This window comes from Bacillus rossius, chromosome 10 (assembly GCF_032445375.1).
Source record: "Bacillus rossius redtenbacheri isolate Brsri chromosome 10, Brsri_v3, whole genome shotgun sequence".
In the NCBI taxonomy this organism is placed as follows: domain Eukaryota; kingdom Metazoa; phylum Arthropoda; class Insecta; order Phasmatodea; family Bacillidae; genus Bacillus; species Bacillus rossius.
Genome location: NC_086337.1, coordinates 13415992 through 13441710, shown reverse-complemented (window position 1 = coordinate 13441710; position 25719 = coordinate 13415992). Strand labels below are relative to the sequence as shown.

The 25719-nt window shown below is 38.1% G+C and overlaps 1 protein-coding gene across 2 annotated transcripts in view; it reads left to right on the top strand.

Moving 5' to 3' along the window:
* The window catches only part of LOC134535791 (uncharacterized), a 443681-nt gene that overhangs the window by 327786 nt on the left and 90176 nt on the right, over positions 1–25719 (top strand). For both annotated transcript variants that reach the window (XM_063375065.1, XM_063375066.1), the window contains 4 exons: positions 11079–11213; positions 15648–15778; positions 20653–20848; positions 23935–24005. In XM_063375065.1, the coding sequence (XP_063231135.1) occupies positions 11079–11213; positions 15648–15778; positions 20653–20848; positions 23935–24005 (533 nt within the window). The remainder of the gene's footprint in view (positions 1–11078; positions 11214–15647; positions 15779–20652; positions 20849–23934; positions 24006–25719) is intronic.

Genomic DNA, 25719 nt, shown 5'->3' with positions numbered 1-25719 from the left:
TTTCGTGCGTGCAGCCGGCGTTCATCGATTTTTTAGACATTGTCAAGTCAAAAATTGTAATCGTTATTTAGGATATTAATTTTTTTTTGTAAATAAATTACATGTTTACTCTCGTTGGGAATTGAACCGAGGACATAAATCTTAAATGTAACTAAATGTTTCAAGTTTCCGATCACCGAAGTTGGTAGTGTGTTTGACCAAGTGCTCGGCTTTTTGCGAATACACTGTATTGTGCGCCGAAGGCGGAGTTTTTAGTGTTAAAATCGTGTGCTACAAACAATTATGTGAGTGCACAAATGAATGTGGTTCGTGCCTCGGCAGAGGTAAGTTTTAATTTCTGTTTTATAATCTTTAATTTATTGTGAATAATATCAATATAAACAATACATTCCAAAGCTCCATAGAGAATGTCGACTGTAAAAATGCTCGCGCGCAAATTTTCAAAGAAATTCATTCCAAAGCTCCATAGAGAAAGTCGACTGTAAAAACGCTCGCGCGCAAATTTTCAAAGAAATTCATTCCAAAGACAATAGTGACATTACTCCACGGAGCAATGAATTGTATAGAAGGGCACACAATAAATCTTGCCTACACGAAATAATAAATACTACCACCGAAATGGCTTCCTCAGTGACAATATTAGAAACAGACTATCACGAACTGTATTGCCCAGCCATTAGTGAATGTGTCGATCAAGCTTTTGTTTTTGAACATTGCGGAGGCCTGTTTAACCTCGCAGAAGCTGATGAGGGGTTCGTAATGCACAGAGTAGGCTACATCTCCGAAAATTTGATACCGACCCAAACAATGTTCATAACTATATTTTAAAAGACATTTCAAGTTTTCGGCCACAAAAATTCACCAGTGACGATGACATTCCTGACATAGTGAGCGAAAATGACTACACGTGATACATTACCAACTACCAATCAACAAAAATAGAGCAAGACATCACAAGGCTTGACACCCCTGCCACTCACAACTCATCACTCGACTCGACCCCATCTGTCAATAACATGGACCAAGAAGATTGGCGGGTGGTGCGAGATACCACCAAAAGAAAACTCCACTCGGAACCATCATCGTCAGAGACGAGGCCACTGCTGAAGGCCTTCAAAATCAACAAATTTTTCACTACTGCTGAATATCGACGAACAAGGGCGCCTGCGGACACCCAATGACAACACACCACAACGACCCACGAAGACCCAGGCACCACCAGCGAAGACAGTGTACTACCCACCTGTCGACAAGACCATCACACGGCCACATAGAGCACCAGAAAGCGCTGCACCCAGCAAACCATCGACATCGATTAACAAACCACCGAACAGCACATCACAGAAATTCAAAATGCCACATATAACTGTTAAAACAGGACTGAACCAAGCTTTTAATACACACAAGAAAGAACTGTCACGAATCCTTAAAAAAAACTTTGCACTCAACTGCTCCAGGTATAATATCAAAATTAGAACTGAAACAGCAGCAGATCACGAGGCTGTCCTCGAATACTTAAAATCGCACCATTTTGAAAGTTATACTCACCCCCGACCAGATCAACGCAACAGCAGGTTTGTAATCAGATGACTCAGTGCCTACTGCGATCTAGCTGAACTCTCCAACCACATTGCCGCTATGGGAATAGATGTTGAATCCATCAAGAGGATGTACAGGAGGACTCCTGAAGGGGTGCTGATTCCTGTCCCTCTGTTCCTAATAACACTGCAGGGGACCATCCAGCTCTCCTCGGTCCTGGGTACTCACTACCTGGACCATATCCAGGTACGGTTCGAGACGTACAGGAGCCGGCAGTAGCTGGAGCGCTGCATCAACTGTCAGCTCTGGGGCCACTCCAGTGTCCAGTGCTCCATGAAGACACGCTATGTACGCTGCCCAGGTGACCACTCCTCCACTGACTGTAACAGTACGCGAGATGACGTCCCATCATGTGTGAACTGCATGGAGCATGAGCTGCCCAACATTGCTCACATTGCAGCTGCCAGGGACTGCCTAGTCAGGATAGACATGTTAAATGATAAGGTGAGCAAAGTACCACAACCCGCACCACAACACACTAACAATTCAGATTTTCCGTCATTGCGACCTCCGAAAACCACATTTGCTAGCACACTTAAATCATTCACAACTTTTCTCCAACAATTGCACCTCAACAAACAGCACAACCACATGCTCCCAACCGAGACACCCGCGCCCCCTTAAAATTACCTTCTCTCATTTCCAGTAAGATGCAACCTCCAACTAAAAATCAAACCAATAACCAGGAACCTAACCTTCTTAGCGAAATAACTGAATTAATCAAGATGGTAAAAGAACTTAATCTCCTAAAGTGGGTTCCTTTTGTCCTTGATGCCGTAAGAAAGTTCAAATCTGCGCAGGATTACCTTGAGAAGTGCGCAGTGATATGTTCAGTGCTCTCAGCTCTTGCCAATGCCTTCCCTTAGATTTACAATCTGGAATAGCAACAGCATTATCAATAAAACAGCCGAGTTCAACCATTTCATATCATTTCACAAACCAGATCTGGTTTTCTTGGCGGAAACGTGGCTCAGTACTGGCATCCCGTTCACAGTACCGGGATATGTGACGCACCGAGCTGATAGGTTGGACAGAGCACAGGGAGGTGTTGCTCTTCTTGTGCGTCGGACCTTGTCACACCACAGGCGATTCATCTCGCCCATGCAGCATGTGGAAACAATGGCCGTCCGAATGCATACGAACCCCACACCTTTCACTGCAGTAGCTCTCTACATCCCACCAACGACACCATTTCCCAAGGAGGCTGGACTCACGCGTATTGATAGCTGGCGATTATAACGCCAGGCACACGTCCTGGGGCTGTCTCAGGAACAACTATAGAGGTATTGCCTTACGTAAATACCTAATGGAAACCACCCTAACACTTCATGCTCCCGATACATACTCTTACCATCCCCACTCCCATACTGGCAGCCTTATAGACACCACAGCCACCCCTACCACCACCACTCACATTTATGATTATAAATTAGCTGACTGGAAAATGTATACAACAGCTATGGACCAGCAGCTAGAGCTGCACTACAAGGCCCGCACATAGGAAGAACTTGACCAGCATGTTCTTCACTTTGCTTACATCATCATCACATCAGCCTCACTACATATACCTACAGTCAAACCACATCATCTTGGAGTCCCTTTCCCAAAACCCATAAATAAACTCATCACATCCCACAACCAGGCCCGGAGTCGATGGCAAAGCACACGCAAACAGCATGACAGGGACATCTACAGTGCACTGTTTAGACAGTGCAGGGTGGCTGTCGCTGAATGGACTGCAGCGAGCGAAGTCGAAAAACTCCGTGCTCTCTCCCTCACGAATGGATCAGTGTGGCACTTTGCACGCGACCTCCGCTCTTCCAGGCCGGCGATACCGCCACTGGTGGCGGATGCTGGTGTGGCCGAGTCGGCGGCTGACAGGGCGGAGTGCATGGCTGACCATTTTGTGAAGTCATTCACCCCGGCATCAGTACCACCTCATATTTCAAAACTGCCCACCCACTACATTCCACCCCCTCCCCCTGTCCCTGGAGACCTAAAATTGACCACACCCAGAGAGGTACTGAAATAAATCAAGCATGTGAGGTCCAGGGCTGCTCCAGGCATCGATGGCATCACACGTCGCCTCCTCAAGTCAATTTCACGCAAAGCACTCATATATTTCACGAACATCATCAACAGCAATCTCATGACTGGTCACTTTCCACTCTCATGGCGTGAGGCTACTGTAGTGCCAATCTACTAAGGGAAAAGTACTACCAACCTTCCAGCATTGTACCGTCCCATATATCTGCTATCGATCATCTCCAAGGTGGCGGAGCAGATTGTGCTGGCCAGGCTGGAGACGACAGTAGCTCGTCTGCAACCGCTGCCAGAATTCCAGTTTGGCTTCAGGAGTAACCTATCAAACCAACACGCCCTAGCTCATGTCGCCGACACTATCACCTTCAACTTCACCCAATGTGTTCATACTGGCATGCTGTTGCTTGACCTAAGTCGTGCATTCGATTCAGTTAATCACCAAGCCCTTATCCTTAAACTAGCCTTCTTAGGATTTAACCCAGCACTCCGATTCATCCTTCATTCTTTCCTGGACAGCGTGCGGGTGGAAGTGTCCACCTCATCCCACAGACAAACCATGGCAGGAGTCCCACAGGGTTAAACACTATCCCCACTGCTTTTCTCACTTTACTGCCATGATATCCCACAAACCCCCGAATGCACGATAGTGATGTATGCGGACGATACCGCGCTGTTGGTTACACACCACGATCCCGTCCAAATTAAAGCCCGGCTGACCGCGGCCATCAACCAAGTCAACACCTACTTCACGTCCTGGGGCATCATTCCCAACCCTAGCAAAACAGAAGCCATAATATTCACCAGACGATGCCCCCATCTGCTCCCAGCACTGTTCGTGGGAGGCGTAGTGGTGAAGTGGAGGGATTCAGTGAAATACCTTGGTGTGACACTGGATCGCACACTGCGCTTCTCACAGCACTTCTCATTTGCTACTGCCCGGGCCTATTGCGCTTTTAACTCGCTCTCCTCCATTCTACGCCCCCACAGTCCCTTACCAGATTAGGATAGAGCTCGCCTCTTCAAGGCCGTTATCATACCTGTTTTAATATAGGCCTCAATAATCTATGCACATATTCCCGACAGCCGGTTTCACCCAATAACCACATGTTAAAACAAAATTCTCAGATCGACACTCGGTAAATACAGACATGTCACCAACATCCAGCCACACGAACTCGCAAACACTGACTCACCAAGAACAGTCATCACACAGTACACAAACATAAATTTTCCGAAAAACAGCACAACTCATTCAAAACATAGGAATTCACGACACACACCCCAATAAATTAATAACTGACTATCACCCAGGAAAGCCACCCTGACTGGGCAAATTTGATTTCCAGAAGAACCTGGACACCAACCATAGTGCCAGTGATGTGATTGTAAACTAACGCCCACCACTGTGTCGTTGTAAATATCTTTTTGTAAATAATATCTTTTTAGTAATTATCAATTGTAAATATCAATGAAAATAACGTGTTTTAAATTTTTCTCTATATAATGTACTAATCATAAGGATCTGTAAATAATGTAATTATCATAAGCGTTCCTATATTTGACAACATCCCATTGAAGAAACATTGAGCCAAAGGCTCCAAAAACACTTAAAAGGTTTTTTAAAATTTTCCTTTTATTTATAACTCAAGTAAACTAAATTATAACATAATCCAATTACTGTAAATATTCATAAACAAATCCTGACAAAGGAGCACTGTGTGCTGGAATGTCAATTAAAAATGTACCAAACTTGTAAAATGTAAAAGAGCATGTGAATAAACAACTTATTAATTGTAATTGTACTAATCCAAAGGTTGACGGATGGAATCCCGGTAGCTGCAGTTTTTTTTATACTTGTAAAAATAAATTAGGCGCGCGCGACACTTCAAAAGTAATAAATATATTTGAATTAATGAACGCAAATAAAAGTAAATTTATTAATTAATGGATTTCATTTCACTCCTTCTTTGTATCCATACAAAATAGTGATAATTCAATAAAAATGACTCAATTTTATTCATAAAAGTATGCAGAGGTAAATTTTATCACACAAAAGATAGAAAAATTAAAAAAAAATTATTCATCAAAGAATATGATATTTTTTATGCCAAAATGGTTTGGTGGCAAAAACCTATTACGGCTCAGTCTCAGGCCGAATATGATATTTCATTTTCTTCTGGATCAATCATTTCATCAATATTTTGTTATGACGTTGTCACGTTGAACTATCGTCCGTAAACCGACTTTACAGACAGCCAATTTTTTTTTTAACGAAATTTTTTGTTCTAAAATTAAAGATGTCAATTTTACGGTCAAGGTCGTGAACTCAGCGACTTACAGTGGCTTGCTCTTAGGACTCTTAAACCGCTTTCTTTGTTCTTTCTAAGTATTTGATGGTTTTCGAATTTCGAATTTTTTAATTTTTGAGGAAAAAGAGGGAATTTTTTCTTCTAAACGGAAATTTTTCCCTCAAAATATGTAATTTTTTATTTTTAATATCCATAGAGATTTTTGGGGAAAGTTTTCTAATAATGGAAATTTTGGTGGATTTCGGCGTATTTTGGGAAAATTTTGAGGCATTTTTGACCAATTTTGGCATATTTCGAAAGTCAAGATCAGAAGGTTAAGGTAAAGGTCATCTAAGTTGGCCGCAGAGACGTCAGAATCCAAGATGGCAGCCCTCTGCGCTGCCTCCACCGGCAGAACCCAGTCCCCGGACAGGCTAATACATACTAACTAACCTTAATAGACCAGGGTCGATAATTTTTTGAAACCAAAAAAAATAATAGTAGGATGAAACACGTTAAAAAAGGTCGAGAATATAACAAAAATGAAAGGAAAAATAATTTACGGGCGATCTGAGGTCGGGAAGTGGAAGGGGGTGAGTTTTTAAGGGTAAAAGGTGTATCTCGATTTCCGGCAAAACTACAAGTCCTATGAAAAAAAATTAAATAACAAAGTTGTAGGTAATAAAGAGACCTACAACTTTTATAATTACACCTTTTTCACATAACCTAAAAATTTATGTGAAAAATTCAAATAATCAAGTTTTTGGTTTTTTATTTTTATTTTATGCAAAAACAATTTCTTTTTCACGAAATTTGGTGAAAACTTGCCTTTTTATGTCCTAAAGACACTGTATTTTTTTATTTGAAATATTTATTTTTTCACCTTATTTCGACTTAATATCGAAAAAACACCCTTATTTTCAATCGAAAATTCTCGCGTCAAAATATCAGCTTTTTAAAAAAAGTCGGAGAGTTTTTTTTTTCGTTGATATCTCTTCTTTCTGATAATGTAAAAAAAATATACATTACTATATTAAATGTTCTCAGAAAATGCAAAGAAAAGAAAAAACTCGAATCCGAATTTTTTTTTTATCACTATGTACAATTTTGAGCTATTTAGTAAAATTTACACTTTAATTACTTGAAAAACGTAAGATTCTATGTTACATTGATAAACAAAAAAATTACAAATCCATTAATAATAAAGATTGCAAGAAACATGCGAAAATAGTTGTTCTAAATTTTAAAGATAGGATTTAAAGGGAGGATTTCAATTAAAAAATGTGATTGCTGCAATTTTTTTTAGTCAAAAAGTTGATTTGTTAAATTCTAATTACATTTATGCCATAGAAAATCTCATAATATATGAATATAAATGTAAATCGTAATATTGAATTTAGATACTTTATACTGATTATTATTATTCATAATAATATTTTTAAATGCATTAATTTTCTTATTTATAAATCTTATCTTGAAACCTAATCACTTATCCATTACTTTTTGTCTCTTCGGTGGCATTTCTTCATCGTTAGATTCGACAAACCTTCCCGATTCTAGTAGATCTTCGAAATCTTCAAGACCATCACCATCTTCGTATCCAATATTATTTTTAGTCTGAATTGGTCCTTCATCCACAATTTCATCTGAATCACTAACTTCGTCGTATGTTTTTTCTTCCACATTGGTGCATTTTTCAGAACCATGACAATTTGAGCAAAAATTTGTGCATTTTAAGCCATGTTTTCGGCAGTCACATTTTAAACTGTTACATCCAGTTTCACAGCTGCAGCAAATAGTTTTGAGAAATATTTCCGGAATTAACTCCTTCTCTGTAAATTTGGGCATAATCCCACGTTGATGTTGCTTCCAGCCCCAATCTGTTGCTGTCAGTTCGTTACCTAGCCAAGTTTGAAGTTGATAATATGCCCTGTAACAATGTAGTTCTGCTGCAACTTCTGTGGGTAACTCAGGTATATAAGTTATCTTAAAATAGCAATAAATAGGCATCTATGCACATAATTTAAAGAATATTCTACAACTTTCTCAAAATATTGTAGATGTCTTATTAAATATTAACTTATTTGGTTGTTAATTATAGTAGTATATTTCGATTTGTATTTTTTTGTTTATCAATGTAACATAGAATCTTACGTTTTTCAAGTAATTAAAGTGTAAATTTTACTAAATAGCTCAAAATTGTACATAGTGATTAAAAAAAATTCGGATTCGAGGTTTTTTCTTTTCTTTGCATTTTCTGAGAACATTTACTATAGTAATGTATATTTTTTTTACATTTTCAGAAAGAAGAGATATCAACGAACACAAAACTCTCCAACTTTTTTTAAAAAGCTGATATTTTGATGCGAGAATTTTCGATTGAAAATTAGGGTGTTTTTTCGATATTAAGTCGAAATAAGGTGAAAAAATAAATATTTCAAATAAAAAAATATATAGTGTCTTTAGGACATAAAAAGGCAAGTTTTCACCAAATTTCGAGAAAAAGAATTTTTTTTGCATAAAATAAAAATAAAAAACCAAAAACTTGATTATTTGAAATTTTCACATAAATTTTTAGGTTATGTGAAAAAAGTGTCATTACAAAAGTTGTAGGTCTATTTATTACCTACGACTTTGTCATTTAAATTTTTTCCATAGGACTTGTAGCTTTGCCGGCAATCGAGATACACCGTTTTTTACCCTTAAAAACTCACCCCCTTCCACTTCCCGATCTCAGATCGCCCGTAAATTATTTTTCCTTTCATTTTTGTTATATTCTCGACCTTTTTTTAACGGGTTTCATCCTACTATAAATTGTTTTCACTTTTAACCATTTTCAAAATTATCGACCCTGATCTATAAGTACTTACCACACATATTTAGTGTGTATGAAAAATAAATGTAATCGGAACATATTCAGAACACATGTAACCATTGGTTGAATTAAAAATGTTCCAGTGAATTATTTCAAAGTGCCGTGCAACCACTTCCTAAAAGTGTGGCCGAAACAGAAGAATGTTTGCATCAATTAATTAATTAAAGAGAAACCAGGGAAAAAACACTTATGGGCCACTTAATAAATTGCGCAAACTATAAGAAGTATCATGATAAAAGTGAGCATAGAAATGGTAGTAGGTTTGATATGGTAATGTCAGCTGTCATCAAGTATCGTTCTTTAAGTGTTGTAATGAGAATGTTAAATGTAAGACTAATAGATTTGGTGTCGAAAGTAACATAATCACATTAATGTCGTAATTGATACGATTTATTTGAAATATCAGAGTACTGGAAATAAATTATGTCGAAGATAAATTTAGTGTGTTTGTTAGTGCTGTGAGTGAAAATGTTTACTTATCTCTGACAAATAATACTCTTTTTATGGTGAAAGTTAAAGGTAGGGTCAAAGAGAAATGTCATGAGTCGATAATGATTACAATAAACTAGCTGCCCGACCCGGCTTCTCACGGCTATACTAATTGAAAAAAATTAAGCCACATCTACCAATCACAGTAATGTTAAATAAAAAAAAATTCAGTGAAAATTTATTACAATGCTGTATAATGTACCGGAGAGAAAATGAATAGCACCGATGGTTTCCCGACTCGTGCACGCAACGTACAACTGATGTACCCGTACTTCGCTACGGCAGTCTACAGGCAGATCACTCTTGCGCCGGTCAATATACATGCCCCTCCTTGTGGGTACGCCACTGCCGCGCGATGCCCGTTGCCATGGAGACGCAGAAGGCATGAACAATGCAAAATCCTGTTCTCATGCAGACAAAGTACCCACTGTTACCTGGTTTTAACCACCCATGGGATCTAATTTTCGGAAAATGTCATCCTGCGTAACATAAGGAACATTACTGTAAAGTTTCAAGTCTGTAAAATATATATATATTTGAATAAAAGGGCAATAAAAAACAAATTAAACATACAGAGAGGAAAAAAAAACAATAGTTTAGGTTTGCGATTTAAAGTGATAAAAAGTATTTAAATACTAATTGAACTCTTATGAGGCTACTGATTGTTTCGTTGTTAATATCACACGGGTGTTTTTTTACTTGTATGGGAAAATTAAGAATGATAAGGCATCTACTGCGTGGCAACAATGTTAATAGGCAATAGGAAATAAACTTCTAGCGCCTGCGGCATTGTCAACACACACTTCGTACGTGTACTGCATGTTGTGTCTAACCCCCTCCAACGCATTTGATTCTAAATTGGACTTTTAGTAAGGATCCCTAATGTTATTGATAATATAATATAGCCTATAGCCTTCCTCGATAAATGTACTATCCAACACTGAAATAATTTTTCAAATCGGACCAGTGGTTCCTGAGATTAGCGCGTTCAAACAAACAAACAAACTCTTCAGCTTTATAATATTAGTATAGATGACATAACTCCATCACACGTGTTTTAAGTAAGTAATGGTATGAAAACAACGTTTAAGTGACATTGGTTTTTAATGTCATTGTATGCGTTAGTAATAAATTACCGAAGTAAGCTAGGCACGAGGCATGATCGAATGTCTTACAGATTTAAACAGTTAGTAGCTTCAATAATTTTCTTTGTAAATTATGTTTGGGAAAAAATTTGGGTATATAGAAATTTAAGAGGTTCCAGAACACTTTTATTTGCTGTTGTAACATATTTTTCAACAAAATAATTCCTTAATTCCTTTTTTAAAGTTTTATTTGAAATTATTTAATGAAAATCCATTTGAATAAATAACCAAACCAAAATATTGGAGTTTGTAATGTGTGCTTAATGATACCTGCTATCCGATAGCAACTAAGTAGCATAAATATTCTAGATTTAGAAATGATTATTTATTTCAATGAAATTATGATTCAAGAATATTTTTCTCTAAAATTTCAGACATAAATTTATTCCTTTATCGTACATAAAAAGTAATTATAATTTTTATTATTGTATTTGTATTTTTACTTATATAGATTAATAAAAAGTTATATAAGTTAATGGGTGATTATTTTCGTATAATGGTGTGTATATATATGTATATATAGCGAGAGAGAGCATGTAGAACATAAGACACGAAGTGAAAATAAATAAAAAAATATTAATAATAATCTTAAACATCCACTATTAATTTTGATTGATGAGATTTTTTTTACTGTTCCAGTATGTTCTGAAGGAGAATATGGTGCTGGATGCAAACAAACTTGTGGTCATTGCAAAAATAGTCATTGTGACATTTATACTGGTGTTTGTCATGATGGATGTATCTATGGTTATGCAAGACCGTTCTGCAAAGAAGGTAATTTCAAAATTCGCAAAGACAAATTATATTGTTACAAATGATTAAAATATATGTTTTTAAAACTTAATTCAGTTATTATTTCAAATACATTCATACATAAAAATAAGATTATTATATTAAAAAACGAATTCAGTGGTTTGAAGGTAAATATCTGGTCTGTGTGAAAAAGTTTCATAAATTGAGAAATTTAGTACATAGTATTGAATTAAATTTCATACTGAATCTTGCTATCCATTTGATACCCATTTACTTTGAGCATTAAACTTAATCAGATTTAAAAAAAATTATATTCTAATACCCCAACAACCAAGTAAAATGTTCATGCTTACATTTATAGGTTGTTTGGAAACTTACCCAGATATATAACAAGAGTTGATTCTCAATGAATAGTGAGAAAGTATAAACCACTTACATCTTATTTCAATTGTCCTTTGAAAATCATTTTTGAGATGGTATTAATGGAAAACACCAAAAACGTTTTATATAACGAGTAAAAAGAGTCTGTTGTAAATAATCTAGAATACAGAGCTTTAGAGTGAAGCCCATAAGCAACACCTCCCCCTTGTCAAGGCCAGGAAAGACAAGCCTCCTCTCTCCGCGCAACCAGACAAGACCTCCCGACCGTGATCAGCAGCCATTCACCTACCGACAGATCCACACTTCCCCTTGGCTAGGCCTAGAGAAAAAGCATCATCTCCTCTGATCATCAGCCTACCGACAGTCCCTACTCGCCCTGTTCTAGGTCAAGAGTGACAAGCATGTTGTCTCCTCGCACACAACCCTGACCTCCCAACCCTGATTATCAGAATACCAACAGTACCCACTCCACCTTGGATAGGCCCGAAGTGACAAGCGTACTACTTCCTCGAACCTCCTGACCCATATCACCAGCCAACCACCTATTCATAGCCCCACTTACCCTTGGATAGGCCAGGAAATGCAAGCATTAATCTCCTTGCACCCAGCCAATACTTCCCGACAATAATAAGCAGGCACCTACCTACCGACATTCCCATTTCCTTCATGGTTATGCCAGGAGAGGCAAGCATCCTTCCCTTAAGCAACCAGCCTTCCGACACCGATCAGTACCCACATGCCTAAAGACAGTCAACTTCCTTTTGGCTAGGCCAGGAGCAAAAATGGACTGCACTCTTCGCACCCAGCCAAGACCTACCGAACCAGATCAGCAGCCACAAACCCACTGACAATCTCCACCCCCCTTTCGAAAGGCCAGGAGCAACAAGCATCCTCTCTCCTCGCATCCATCCGAGATCAGAAGCCAACCGCATACCTATATTCCCTATTCCCTCTTGTCTTTGCCACGAGCAGCAAGCATCCTCTCTCCTCGCATCCATCCGAGATCAGAAGCCAACCGCATACCTATATTCCCTATTCCCTCTTGTCTTTGCCACGAGCAGCAAGCATCCTCTCTCCTCGCATCCATCCGAGATCAGAAGCCAACCGCATACCTATATTCCCTATTCCCTCTTGTCTTTGCCAGGAGCAGCAAGCATCCTCTCTCCTCGCATCCATCCGAGATCAGAAGCCAACCGCATACCTATATTCCCTATTCCCTCTTGTCTTTGCCAGGAGCAGCAAGCATCCTCTCTCCTCGCATCCATCCGAGATCAGAAGCCAACCGCATACCTATATTCCCTATTCCCTCTTGTCTTTGCCACGAGCAGCAAGCATCCTCTCTCCTCGCATCCATCCGAGATCAGAAGCCAACCGCATACCTATATTCCCTATTCCCTCTTGTCTTTGCCAGGAGCAGCAAGCATCCTCTCTCCTCGCATCCATCCGAGATCAGAAGCCAACCGCATACCTATATTCCCTATTCCCTCTTGTCTTTGCCAGGAGCAGCAAGCATCCTCTCTCCTCGCATCCATCCGAGATCAGAAGCCAACCGCATACCTATATTCCCTATTCCCTCTTGTCTTTGCCAGGAGCAGCAAGCATCCTCTCTCCTCGCATCCATCCGAGATCAGAAGCCAACCGCATACCTATATTCCCTATTCCCTCTTGTCTTTGCCACGAGCAGCAAGCATCCTCTCTCCTCGCATCCATCCGAGATCAGAAGCCAACCGCATACCTATATTCCCTATTCCCTCTTGTCTTTGCCACGAGCAGCAAGCATCCTCTCTCCTCGCATCCATCCGAGATCAGAAGCCAACCGCATACCTATATTCCCTATTCCCTCTTGTCTTTGCCAGGAGCAGCAAGCATCCTCTCTCCTCGCATCCATCCGAGATCAGAAGCCAACCGCATACCTATATTCCCTATTCCCTCTTGTCTTTGCCAGGAGCAGCAAGCATCCTCTCTCCTCGCATCCATCCGAGATCAGAAGCCAACCGCATACCTATATTCCCTATTCCCTCTTGCCTTTGCCACGAGCAGCAAGCATCCTCTCTCCTCGCATCCATCCGAGATCAGAAGCCAACCGCATACCTATATTCCCTATTCCCTCTTGTCTTTGCCAGGAGCAGCAAGCATCCTCTCTCCTCGCATCCATCCGAGATCAGAAGCCAACCGCATACCTATATTCCCTATTCCCTCTTGTCTTTGCCAGGAGCAGCAAGCATCCTCTCTCCTCGCATCCATCCGAGATCAGAAGCCAACCGCATACCTATATTCCCTATTCCCTCTTGTCTTTGCCAGGAGCAGCAAGCATCCTCTCTCCTCGCATCCATCCGAGATCAGAAGCCAACCGCATACCTATATTCCCTATTCCCTCTTGTCTTTGCCACGAGCAGCAAGCATCCTCTCTCCTCGCATCCATCCGAGATCAGAAGCCAACCGCATACCTATATTCCCTATTCCCTCTTGTCTTTGCCACGAGCAGCAAGCATCCTCTCTCCTCGCATCCATCCGAGATCAGAAGCCAACCGCATACCTATATTCCCTATTCCCTCTTGTCTTTGCCAGGAGCAGCAAGCATCCTCTCTCCTCGCATCCATCCGAGATCAGAAGCCAACCGCATACCTATATTCCCTATTCCCTCTTGTCTTTGCCACGAGCAGCAAGCATCCTCTCTCCTCGCATCCATCCGAGATCAGAAGCCAACCGCATACCTATATTCCCTATTCCCTCTTGTCTTTGCCACGAGCAGCAAGCATCCTCTCTCCTCGCATCCATCCGAGATCAGAAGCCAACCGCATACCTATATTCCCTATTCCCTCTTGTCTTTGCCACGAGCAGCAAGCATCCTCTCTCCTCGCATCCATCCGAGATCAGAAGCCAACCGCATACCTATATTCCCTATTCCCTCTTGTCTTTGCCACGAGCAGCAAGCATCCTCTCTCCTCGCATCCATCCGAGATCAGAAGCCAACCGCATACCTATATTCCCTATTCCCTCTTGTCTTTGCCACGAGCAGCAAGCATCCTCTCTCCTCGCACCCATCCGAGATCAGAAGCCAACCGCATACCTATATTCCCTATTCCCTCTTGTCTTTGCCACGAGCAGCAAGCATCCTCTCTCCTCGCATCCATCCGAGATCAGAAGCCAACCGCATACCTATATTCCCTATTCCCTCTTGTCTTTGCCACGAGCAGCAAGCATCCTCTCTCCTCGCATCCATCCGAGATCAGAAGCCAACCGCATACCTATATTCCCTATTCCCTCTTGTCTTTGCCACGAGCAGCAAGCATCCTCTCTCCTCGCACCCAGCCTAGAAATTCCGACCCTGATTATCAAACACCCAATACCGTCAGTCCCCACTCCCCCTTGACTATGTTTGGAGGTGCAAGTGTCTTCTCTGTTGGCGACCACCAATCAGCAGTCACTTACTTTGGTGCCATTCCCTCTTGCAACTTCTTCACACCCTGAAAAGGTCTGCTCACATTCTCCTCGAAGCCAATTCAAGACTTCTCGACTCCCAGTCAGCAGCCACCCACATTTTGACAGTCCTCCTATATCCCTTTCACGTACATATTCGTGTTTAACTCACAGATTAACCTAATAGTCTGAATGTCTTAATGGGAGAGTTTTTAATTTTTTAAATGGTACCCACATTATTTTTTTCCCCGTATCTTACCGATATATCTAAGGGTAATGATAAAATTAAATATTCACTTACTCTAATTGTTAGAAAACCACATGAAGTACCTATATTACTTGGTAAGTTGTAACATCGATATGTGCGTAAATATGGAATAGCTATAAAAACCTATAGTATATTGAAACTGGTTTGCTTCTTGCCCTTGCAGAACGGCGATTCTAGCATAGTATAAGAGTGACTACCTGCCATGACTAGGTATGAGATGGATAGGCTGCCGTACAGTAGTTATCACTAAATAGAATTCGAAACTGATCGTTGTAGAAAGCTTTAGTTTCACTGTTGCATGCTGTGATTATTTTTTTATTGAAATTTTTTTAATTGATTTTTTTTTAATTATTAGAGCCTTTAAGCATTTTTTTTTTAAATTTTAGAGCTACGTCGCTTGAAATCGCCTCCAACATTAGACACCATAGGTTTCTATGATGCTAGCGTGAACATTGATTTGAGTGATGACAACCTGTTGGGTGAAGGAGAACCCATATTCTACCAGCTGCAATATAAGGTAAGACTTAATATTTGTCTTGGTTCTGCCAACATTTAACTTCAGATAAGGCTTCTAGCTGGTGCGTGTAATGAAAGCAACTTGTAATTGTATTTTTTACAGTAGCCTAATTAATCACAAAGCGTTAGTTTTGTCATGTGCATTACGAGGTTTGGCTATTAAATAACCGGACTGAAGTCAGAGCACTTTTATTCGTCACCAATTACAGCAGAAGTTTTATAGCCTTCAATGTACTCTTGGCGATCCCTACACCGCTCCGTACGACATTTCCATTGTTCAAAGAAGTGCTCTGGCAGTCCTCTTCTGTTAGCTGGTTGAGAACCTCCGTAGCTTTTGCTTTAACTGCTTCCACACTTTCAAAACTTGTCCTCTTCAGCGCCGACTTGACCTTGGGAAATAGAAAAAAAGTCACAGGGGGCAAGGTCAGGTAAGTACGGTGGATGTTCCAACACGGTTATGCCATATTTTGCGAGGGACGCTTTCACAGACAAGGCAGAATGGGCTGGCGCATTATCTTGGTGAAGGATCCAGGACTTGGTCTTCCACAACTCACGTCTTCGTCTTCTCACACGCTCATGTAGGGCCGTCAGAACCTCGATGCAGAAATGTTGATTGACCGTCTGACCCTCGGGTACCCAGTGAACGTAGACAATGCCACGAATGTCAAAAAAGACAATCATCATTGCTTTGAATTTGGATTTGCTCATCCTGGCTTTATTTTTGCCTTCCCGAGCTTGGGCTCTTCCAATGCATATATCGCCTCATTGCTTCGGGATCGTAAGTAAAAAACCACGATTCATCACAAGTGATCGCCTTGTCTAACTAATCTGTATTAGTTGCGATATTGTTGAATATGTCAGTACAAATGTTCTGTCTTGATTCCTTTTGCTCGGAAGTGAGGAGTTTCGGAAATATTTTTGCGCAAGCCTTCGCATGTTAAATTATTCATGCAAAATCTGTCGAAAACTTTCTTTGTCGATTCCTGTCATTTCAGCATGCCCTCGGATGCTCATGTGACGATCGGCGTGGATTAATTTACCAATTTTTTCAATGTTTTCGTCTGTTTTTGACGTCGAGGGCCGTCCTGGACGCCGATTGTCTTAGGTCGTTTCACGGCCTTCTTTAAACCGTTTAAACCACTCAAAAACTTGTTTGCGGGATAAACATTCATTCCCGTAGACTTCTTTCAACATTGTATAAGCTTCTGTGGCAGTTTTCCCTAGTTTAACAAGAAACTTGAGGTTGACCCGTTGCTCCATCTGACCACTTGGCACTTTTCCGACGCGTCACTAGTGCGTAGACTAATTCAATCAACTGCTACAGTCAAACTGAGCGACCAGCTGGCTTGTCTAGCGAGCTCAGGGTGGGGGAAGGACCATCACACACAGTCATGTTCAAACATGTCGCGGCACGCTCGCAGTTTGCTGGGAGCAGCATCAGTCCTTTTTAACCGACTTCAAATGAGGAGGTTCTCAATTCTACTGTATTTTTGTTGTTGTTTTTTTATGTTTGTTGCCTCAGAACGTTTGACTGGGTGAACCGATTTTGATGATAATTTTTTTATTTGAAAGTTGGTGCTTCCCATGTGGTCCAATTTCAATTTGGTCCAGTTCTGACAATGGACTCCACGAGAAAACCATATAAGTCTTAAATTTGCATTAAGTATGTGCGCGACAAATGGACGAATAACTCAATATCACGCCAACCGATTTCGATGATTCTTTTTTTTTTTTTTTTTTTTTTTTTGGAAAAGATGTACTTCAAAAGTAGTTTGATGAGAGTTTGGTTAGGTTCTGATTATGGAATCCATGACAAAGTAACGGAATTTTTCAATTCTTAGGAGCAAATTAACGGTACTCGGCCGGATCTTTTATAGGCTATCCGGATATTTGAGTCACCTACCGTAATGAGGATCACGCTGAGACGGTTTGCACGTTGCTCCTCCGTCTCATTTGATAGACGATCGTTGATCAAGCCTAGACGGTGACTACGTTTTTCGATATTTTCCCTGTTCAAAACTTTTTCCACGTAAAGCCGCCTTTTCGAAAGTCTATTTTTGCGCTCTTCACAAGTCTCTTTTGAAATTGTCCTCGAGGTAGATTTCCTCTGTTGAGATAGGTGTTTCTCCCTGACTTAGTTTTTTTTTTTTTTTTTTTTTTCATTTAAACGGCGCTGTATCATATGAGCAGCAGGTTTAGTAGGTTTACCCATATTCAGACAAATTAGTTCGTGTAATTCAGATTCACTAAAAATCATTAAATAAACACAAATTAGAACAAAAATAACCGACTTAAAAAAAAAACTATTCCAAAACAAATTAATATGTACTAAAAAGTAAAAAAAAATAATTGCGTATTCTTCTACAACTTAATAATCAACTTACTTTTTCTACTTATCAATATGTAGGTACGATCTATGTGTTTACCACGCAAGAAGGTAGGTATAATGTAGTTACAATTATTGTTATTTTTGGAGTTGGTGTCAGCCAAGGAAATACTACAATATACCTAGCAATAATAATACGAGAATACTTTAAGAATTTTTTTTACAAATTAACGTTTATACGAACGTTAATATACTGTGAGTATTGTGAAAGAATACCAATACCTAATTAAACCAATTTACAAATGAACTTTTATACGACAATATACTGTGTCAATATCTGCGACCTTGAAACGATACAAATAGCAATACGTAATTAAATCAAACAAACGAACTTTAATACGACACTATTCTGAGACATAATGTAGCAAACGGTGATACGAAAATATAGCCAATATTAAACACAAGGACTTGCCGTAAGAAGGACGGTGTAGGTATATGTTGAGTTAGATTTTAAGTGTGACACCGACTCCAAAAATAACAATAATTGTAAATACTTTAAACCGACCTTCTTGCGTAGTAAACACATAGATCGTACCTACATATTGATGAGTAGAAAAAGTAAGTTGATTATTAAGTTGTAGAAGAATACGAAATTATTTGTTTTTACTTTTTGGTGCATATTAATTTGTTTTGAAATAGTTTTTTTTGAAGTCGTTTTTTGTTACAATTTGTGTTTATATTTAATAGCCACACCTCATATTTCTAATAAAATACCTTTGTGAGTAGTATATAATAGCCAGCCCTGCGCCTGGCTTTCGGCTGAGGATGGAGAATGAGATCGGCCATCTTGGATTCTGACACAACAGCGGCCATCTTGGATGACCTTCAACTTGACCTCTGACCTTGACCTTCAAAATTTTGCCAAAAATAACTCAATATTTGCACAAAATTTACGCAAAATTAGCCAAAATATCCAGTTTTTTAGGAACAAAATTGGCCTAAAAAACCTTTAAAAATTAAAAATTTACCTATACCTGTCTTGAAAAAAATTTCCCGTTTTATTTTTCAAAAATTCAGAATTCTAATAACCTCAGAAGACTTTCGCTTTAGAAAGAACCAAAATAACGCAAAGAGGCTTCAAGTACGCATCTAAAAGCCTCCAATAAGTCTCTGTGGGTAGCTTTGACCTTGACATTGACCTTGACCGTAAACTTGAAGTTATTTAATTTTTGACTAAAAAAACCCGAAAAAAATACAAAGGAAATCTTCCTTACAATTTTTAGTATTCAGACCTCGGTTCAATTCCCAGCGAGAGTAACCCTGGAATTTATTAATAAAAAAATTAATAAAAAAAATTAATTTCAATTCAATTAAAAAAAGAAATATCCTTGCCTACATTACACCCGTCATCTTTGATTATGGAATGTTACATTTTCGTTACAAATGAAAACGCCTTGCCCCGCCCACAAAAACTCAGACTGCAAGCAAATTTTGAGTTTTTCAAATAACAATGAAATTATGTATTTTAATACCTGCGTAGCTATTTAGTATGTTCAGTGCACGAGGTTGGTTTTTGTGTACAGTCAATATAGTTTATAAGCTCGTGGTCGTTTGCGTTACAGAAAGCCTAGTTTGGTATATTTATTTTTAAGTGTAGCGATTATAACTCATGTACCATCTTAAAAATGGTATGTTTATGTACAGCTTATATAGTACTTATGTTTTTATATTATAATAAATTTATCATTAAAGAATTATTAATGTTATTACTTGCTAGTTCTTACAGCCACTTCATTAATTTTCAAGTTCTAGAAACTTTTTGACTCTGTTAAATCTGATATGTTTACCAGCACCCTGTTTAGGGGAACACATGATTATATTTCTTCTGGAATGACTGACCATGTGCTGCCAGGTCTACGAAATTTCAGCTCAGTTCACAGACTCCCATATAGGATCGATTGTATTACACCTTAACTTTCACCTTTATCCGCTATCAGGGACGGAAAAAAACAGTAACGGGTGTACGCCCCATTACACTTAGATTTTTTAAATTACTTCTTCAGTTCACACCCATTATGGTGTTAACCAATAGAAGGTAAAAGAAAAGCATACTTATAGTACAAAGTGCTTTAAAATTGTTTTTAAACAATGTATGAAAAAACAGTGTCTTAACTCAAGGCATATTTATTACACATTTCAAAATATAACGTTCTCGTGTATTAAAACATTTGCATATACTTTATACAGAGATGTGGCGATTATCTGTGTGCATAGTACTGACTCCCTCATAAATTGATAACACTTTTTCCACAATTTTCTCACAATATGACTCTTTACAAAATCCCTCGTGTAAAGGAACTGGCTTCTATAAACCTAGCAATTGTGCAAAACAAGCTCATATATATAAATTAATGTTTTTACCTATTCTTTCGAAATATGTTACTTTGTTTGTTAAAAATTTATCAAAACCATTTTTATTCAATGCCAGGCTTTAAAAATAGCGCATATTTGTCATATTACAGACTAGTTAACTAACTTTTTTTTTTCAGGAATCCTCAGGAGATGAATGGCTGGAACACAAACTACAAGAATTCCCAGCAAACACTTCACAGCCAATATCGAAAAGTATTAAACATTTGGTGCCTGGAACATCTTACGATGTAAGAGTTCTTATTATATGTGCCGGCGATGAACACACAGTAGAAGACACATTGCCAAAAACTTCTTTTGTAGCAATGTGCTTAAGTAAGTACGATTTTGTTGTTTTTATTTTTGTCCAAAGATGCAGTATAAAATTGATGTTTTGGATGAAAAGCCATTTCCTGTAGCATTGTTAATGAATATTTTGAGTATTGTAAACAAGAAATTTTATTAAGTGTGAATCACTGTAATTTTGTGTTTGATACAAAATGGGTTATTTAATTTACTTCAACTGATATAACAGAGGAAACAATATTACACATGTATTGTCATTTCATTTATCTACGCTAGAGAAAATAACTTTAAAATAAATTCGTTACAAATAATTTAATGTTTCGTTTCAAAAATGCTTCATAACGTTACAAAAATTTAGGAAAAATTTATATTAAATAAAAAAACATTACAACGACAATAACTTAACGTGTGTGGCGTTTTCGCCACATTTTTCTTCCTTGTGAGAACAAAATATTTTTAAGATGTTTGTACTTTTTAAATTAATTTTTTTGGTTTCCTATTTGTTTAAGAAGTATTTGTATTTATTTTAATCATTTTACGTCTTGTTGGTTTTTTGGTAATTTTTAATTCGTGTTGGCCGATAGGCCCAGATAGAAGGCTAAAGCTTCCAGACTGTTACAGTACTTCAAATAATTGCGTCATGAGTAAGGCTATATTTCCCCGAATTTTAGTCTCTGAAATATTTTTGGAAACTATTGAGCCTAAAGGCGTTTTTTAAGCTCAAAGTAAAGCTTAAATAAATGTACTACACTTTATTTTCAAAGTCTTTCCTTGTGAGATGAAATTTTTCTCTAATATTTCGCAAGTTTTATACAAAAATAAAAATATTGCAATGGCAATTTTTGCAAAGTTGTTTGTCAGAAACTCTGGATGTTTTAAGCTCAGTTCGGGGTAAAAATTTAGCAAATTTAATTTGCTTGAAAATATCGTTTTTCACATTTATTGTATGAACCATATTTTAGGAGGTAACGAACAAAAACGAAAACGAGTGCAAATATTTATCTGTTTTTAGGCATTGCGCAGCTTGCACGGGTCTTTCGAAGCTGCAATATCGGTTCTTACTATTAGGAATGGATTTACAACATACTAAAATATTAAAACTTCATGGCCGTTTGCAAAGTTGTGAGTAAATTGACTAAGCTTAACGGCTTGGATTGATTTCTAGCCAATGAAAAAAAACATGAGTCCAACCTAAACTCACCTTATACTATCGTAATGCATTTGTTGTTTGTTTGGTAAACATAGGCGTACTTGATGAAGGCCCCCACCTGCCACAGAATCCTGGAAGTAGTGTTGTTAAGACTACCTTCCTGCAAGCGCATGAACTCAGCGGTCGAGCTGTGTGTCGGGGAGTCGTTGGAAGGAGCAGGCTGGTGGTGCCTCCACGCCCGAAGTACTGTGGGGCTGTTCGAATACTACTTGAAGCCCTACGTAATACGGTTTTCAGTTTGGTGAAGAGTGAAGGGAACCCGCCTGCACTGATACGATATAAATAAACTCGCACTCACTCAAACCCAACCGTTCAATCAAAATACTCAGGCAAGCTCTACAATGTGCGCAGTTTCAGTGAATCAAAAATTTTTGATTTCGTCCGTCGGATGTCTGTGGTAAAATATAGCGCTCTGTAATAAGCGTTTGAAAGTTACATAGCCTAAAATAAAACATGCATGCCTGAATTAACTCTCTATGAATTAACTCTCTATTAATTATTTCAAAAATACAATTTTCTTTCCAACTGCTTGGATTTTTTTAGGAGATTCGCAAACAATAATTCATCGCCATCAAAGAAACTCTTTGTCCAGATGCTAAATGCTACTGGCAGTTACTTTCGACGATTCATTATTAAAACTTTTGCTACTTTCACCCAAACCACACGAATCAAATCTTTACATTCTAAGAAATTAATGAAAGTTTAGTTATTGTGGCCCTTTCAGCATGGCCAATTTAAATATATTCAACCCACAATTGCTAAATCTGATATGCGATGTTAATTTGTTACTGGACAGCAAGCAATTTATTTCACCGTCTTGCGGTTTGCTATGGTATGGAACGCACTTGTCAATCAACATCAGGCGATCTTACACAGTTTATAGATATTATCTTTGAAAGATTTGTGCAATGGGAGTGCATGACTTGATGTAGGCTTTTGGACATACGCCATTGCTATGCTAATGTATGTCTGTAGAAGAAAACTACAAAAAACACAAATTAAAAAAAACTAACTAAGTAAAAAATTGCTGTTGTCAGGATATAAACACCACACAATACTCCACAACAGGAACATAGTCAACAAACAAAGAAAACCAAAGAAAAATGGAATAACACAAACGAAAAAAAAAACCACAAAGATGACAGCACAAAAATACCGAACCCAAAAAATTCAACACAACAGTTGAAACGAGACACAGCAAAACGTAAAGACGAAACAAACAAAACAGTTTTCCTAAAAACAGAAGAGAACGTTGGAAAAAAAAACCCACAAATGATGACAGCACAAAAATATTAAACCCAAAAAGCTTGTTTCTGTTTTAGAAAACTACCTATTGTGTTTGTTTCGTCTTTTCGTTTTGTCGTGTTTTTATCTCGTTTTTACTGTTGTGCTGAATTTATTGGGTTCAATATTTTTGTGCTGTTATCATTTGTGTGGTTTTTTTTCCCCCCCGTTCTCTTCTGTTTCAGATGGTATATATATATATATATATATATATATATATATATATAAATTTTGTTTTGTGTTGTGAAAGTTTGAAAACGTATTTTAATATTCAACATTACTTTTAAATAACCGTACCGATTGTGCTGAAAATCGGTGGACGATCGTTAAATTACATAATATTAATAATTCAAACGACAAAAATATGATTGAAAAGTCAAATCGATGGTTGTTCCAATCGAGTGGAAAAGAGATGCCACGCATGCGTACAATGAGCATAACAGGACACATCCGTAGTGGGACATCCGTAGTGAGACAATGTGCGTTACGGGACACTTTTTCGTGCGTGCAGCCGGCGTTCAACGATTTATTAGACGTTGTCACGTCAAAAATATCAAGCAATTTAGTAACCATGAGTAGGAAGAGTATCGTAACATATTTACAAATGTACCCTTTGTTTCAGTACCATTGGAAGTGGAATACAACATCAGTTTACATTCCGTCACGGAAAGAGAGTTCTTTATTAAATGGGACGTAAGTATCCATAATAGAAATATAATGTTTACCTAATTGAATTTGATTTTTAAACTTAATATGAATATGAACATAAGTGGATACAATAGAATTACTTCTACGTATATATAAGCGTCAAACAATGTAAATTTGGATGATATTTATCCTTGTTTGTGGAATCGTTTTATGTATAAAAGTATTTCCAAATCTGCAATTCAATATAATATACTGATATATGTGATATGTGTTGACAACTGACAAAGTATGTCAGAGAATTCATCAGAATACACTTTAGAGTAAATATTTCTTTGAATATCTAGTAGTAGTATATTAAAGTATGTTCGGGCGCAATGTATTTCTTATGGGACTATGGCTTGGTGGCTTGCTCAGTTGTGGCCTACCAATCGTGAGGAATCGGCCATGTTCGGGTGTGTTCGCCTCTCGTTGCTTATGATCAGGACCTCGGCGGCCATATTGGATGACTCCACACCCGCCATCTTCGAATCAATAATTTTGGAAAATCTGTAATTATTTAGGTAGACAATTTGAGAAAAATTACCAAAAATCATCACAAAATTAGCTTATTAAAAATAATTATTGATTGGTTTTATCTATTCTCCTTTTTTTCAATTCTTGCTTGATGATAAAATTGTAATTTCAGGTAAAACAGATTTATTTAATAAAATATGGTGAAAAATTCATAAAATAAGGTAAATATTCCTCCAATTGTTTCATTAGCAGGGAAATGATATCGTTATTATTTTCTGGTTTTATGTGATTACATAAAGGATGAATGTGTAACGTAGTACCATCCCTTTTCGCTCTTTTAAACAGTGATACGTAAGTTTCGTTCAAGTCAACTGTATAAGTTGTTTGATTTTTCACTTTGCACGGTACGTTGACATTGGTATGAAATTTTCTAGTTTCAATTCTCTTCATCTCGCTGATGCCAGATAGTTTCTCGTAAACGTCAAGCAATTGTTAACATCATAGAGCTTTCAGTGCTTCCCAAAATCCTTAATATCGCCTATCTCTGTATATAGTTGGTGGTACTCCTCTTTAGAAATTGTCAAATCTTGTTTTCTGAGGAGTTTTTCAACTCTGCCAAAAACCCTATATGCTGGCAAAGAGCTGTGGCCCCGAGCTGGAAACACTTAAGTATGTCCTTCATATTTACTAATGCTGAATTTTTAAGCCAATACATTAATGTGTATACAACATGGGAGTTGTGATTTTGTGTTCCACATCCATCATAAAATAAGCGAAAAGTTTCAATCCCTTCCAAATGAAGGCTGGTCCATTGACTTAATAGCTTGCCCCACGTCTGGCCAAATCTTCCGGCCACGTTCCAAATGTTGGGTTCCTTGAATCCATACAAACAACACACAAAACATAGAACCCTAACTGACGTGAATATATGTTTACGGCAGAGGTAACTTGCTGCATATCAAAACACCGTGTCAATGTAGATGGGGGTATCTCTCTGGCCAAACTATAAAATGCATTATACCGTAATTTGTGAACTCTTTTCTCAGTTATAAAATACTTTTTCTTTAGTGGATATTTTTCATTAAGTATATAATTTTGTAATCGAAAGCAGCAAGTGCATACATCTGACGCTGGGGATCTGAAGCCAATGTTAAAGTCATCGCGAAATATGTTTCGGAACTTAGCATATTTTACATGGAGTGGTTTTCAACTAAATTTGTATACATTTTGTCCAAATTGCTTATGT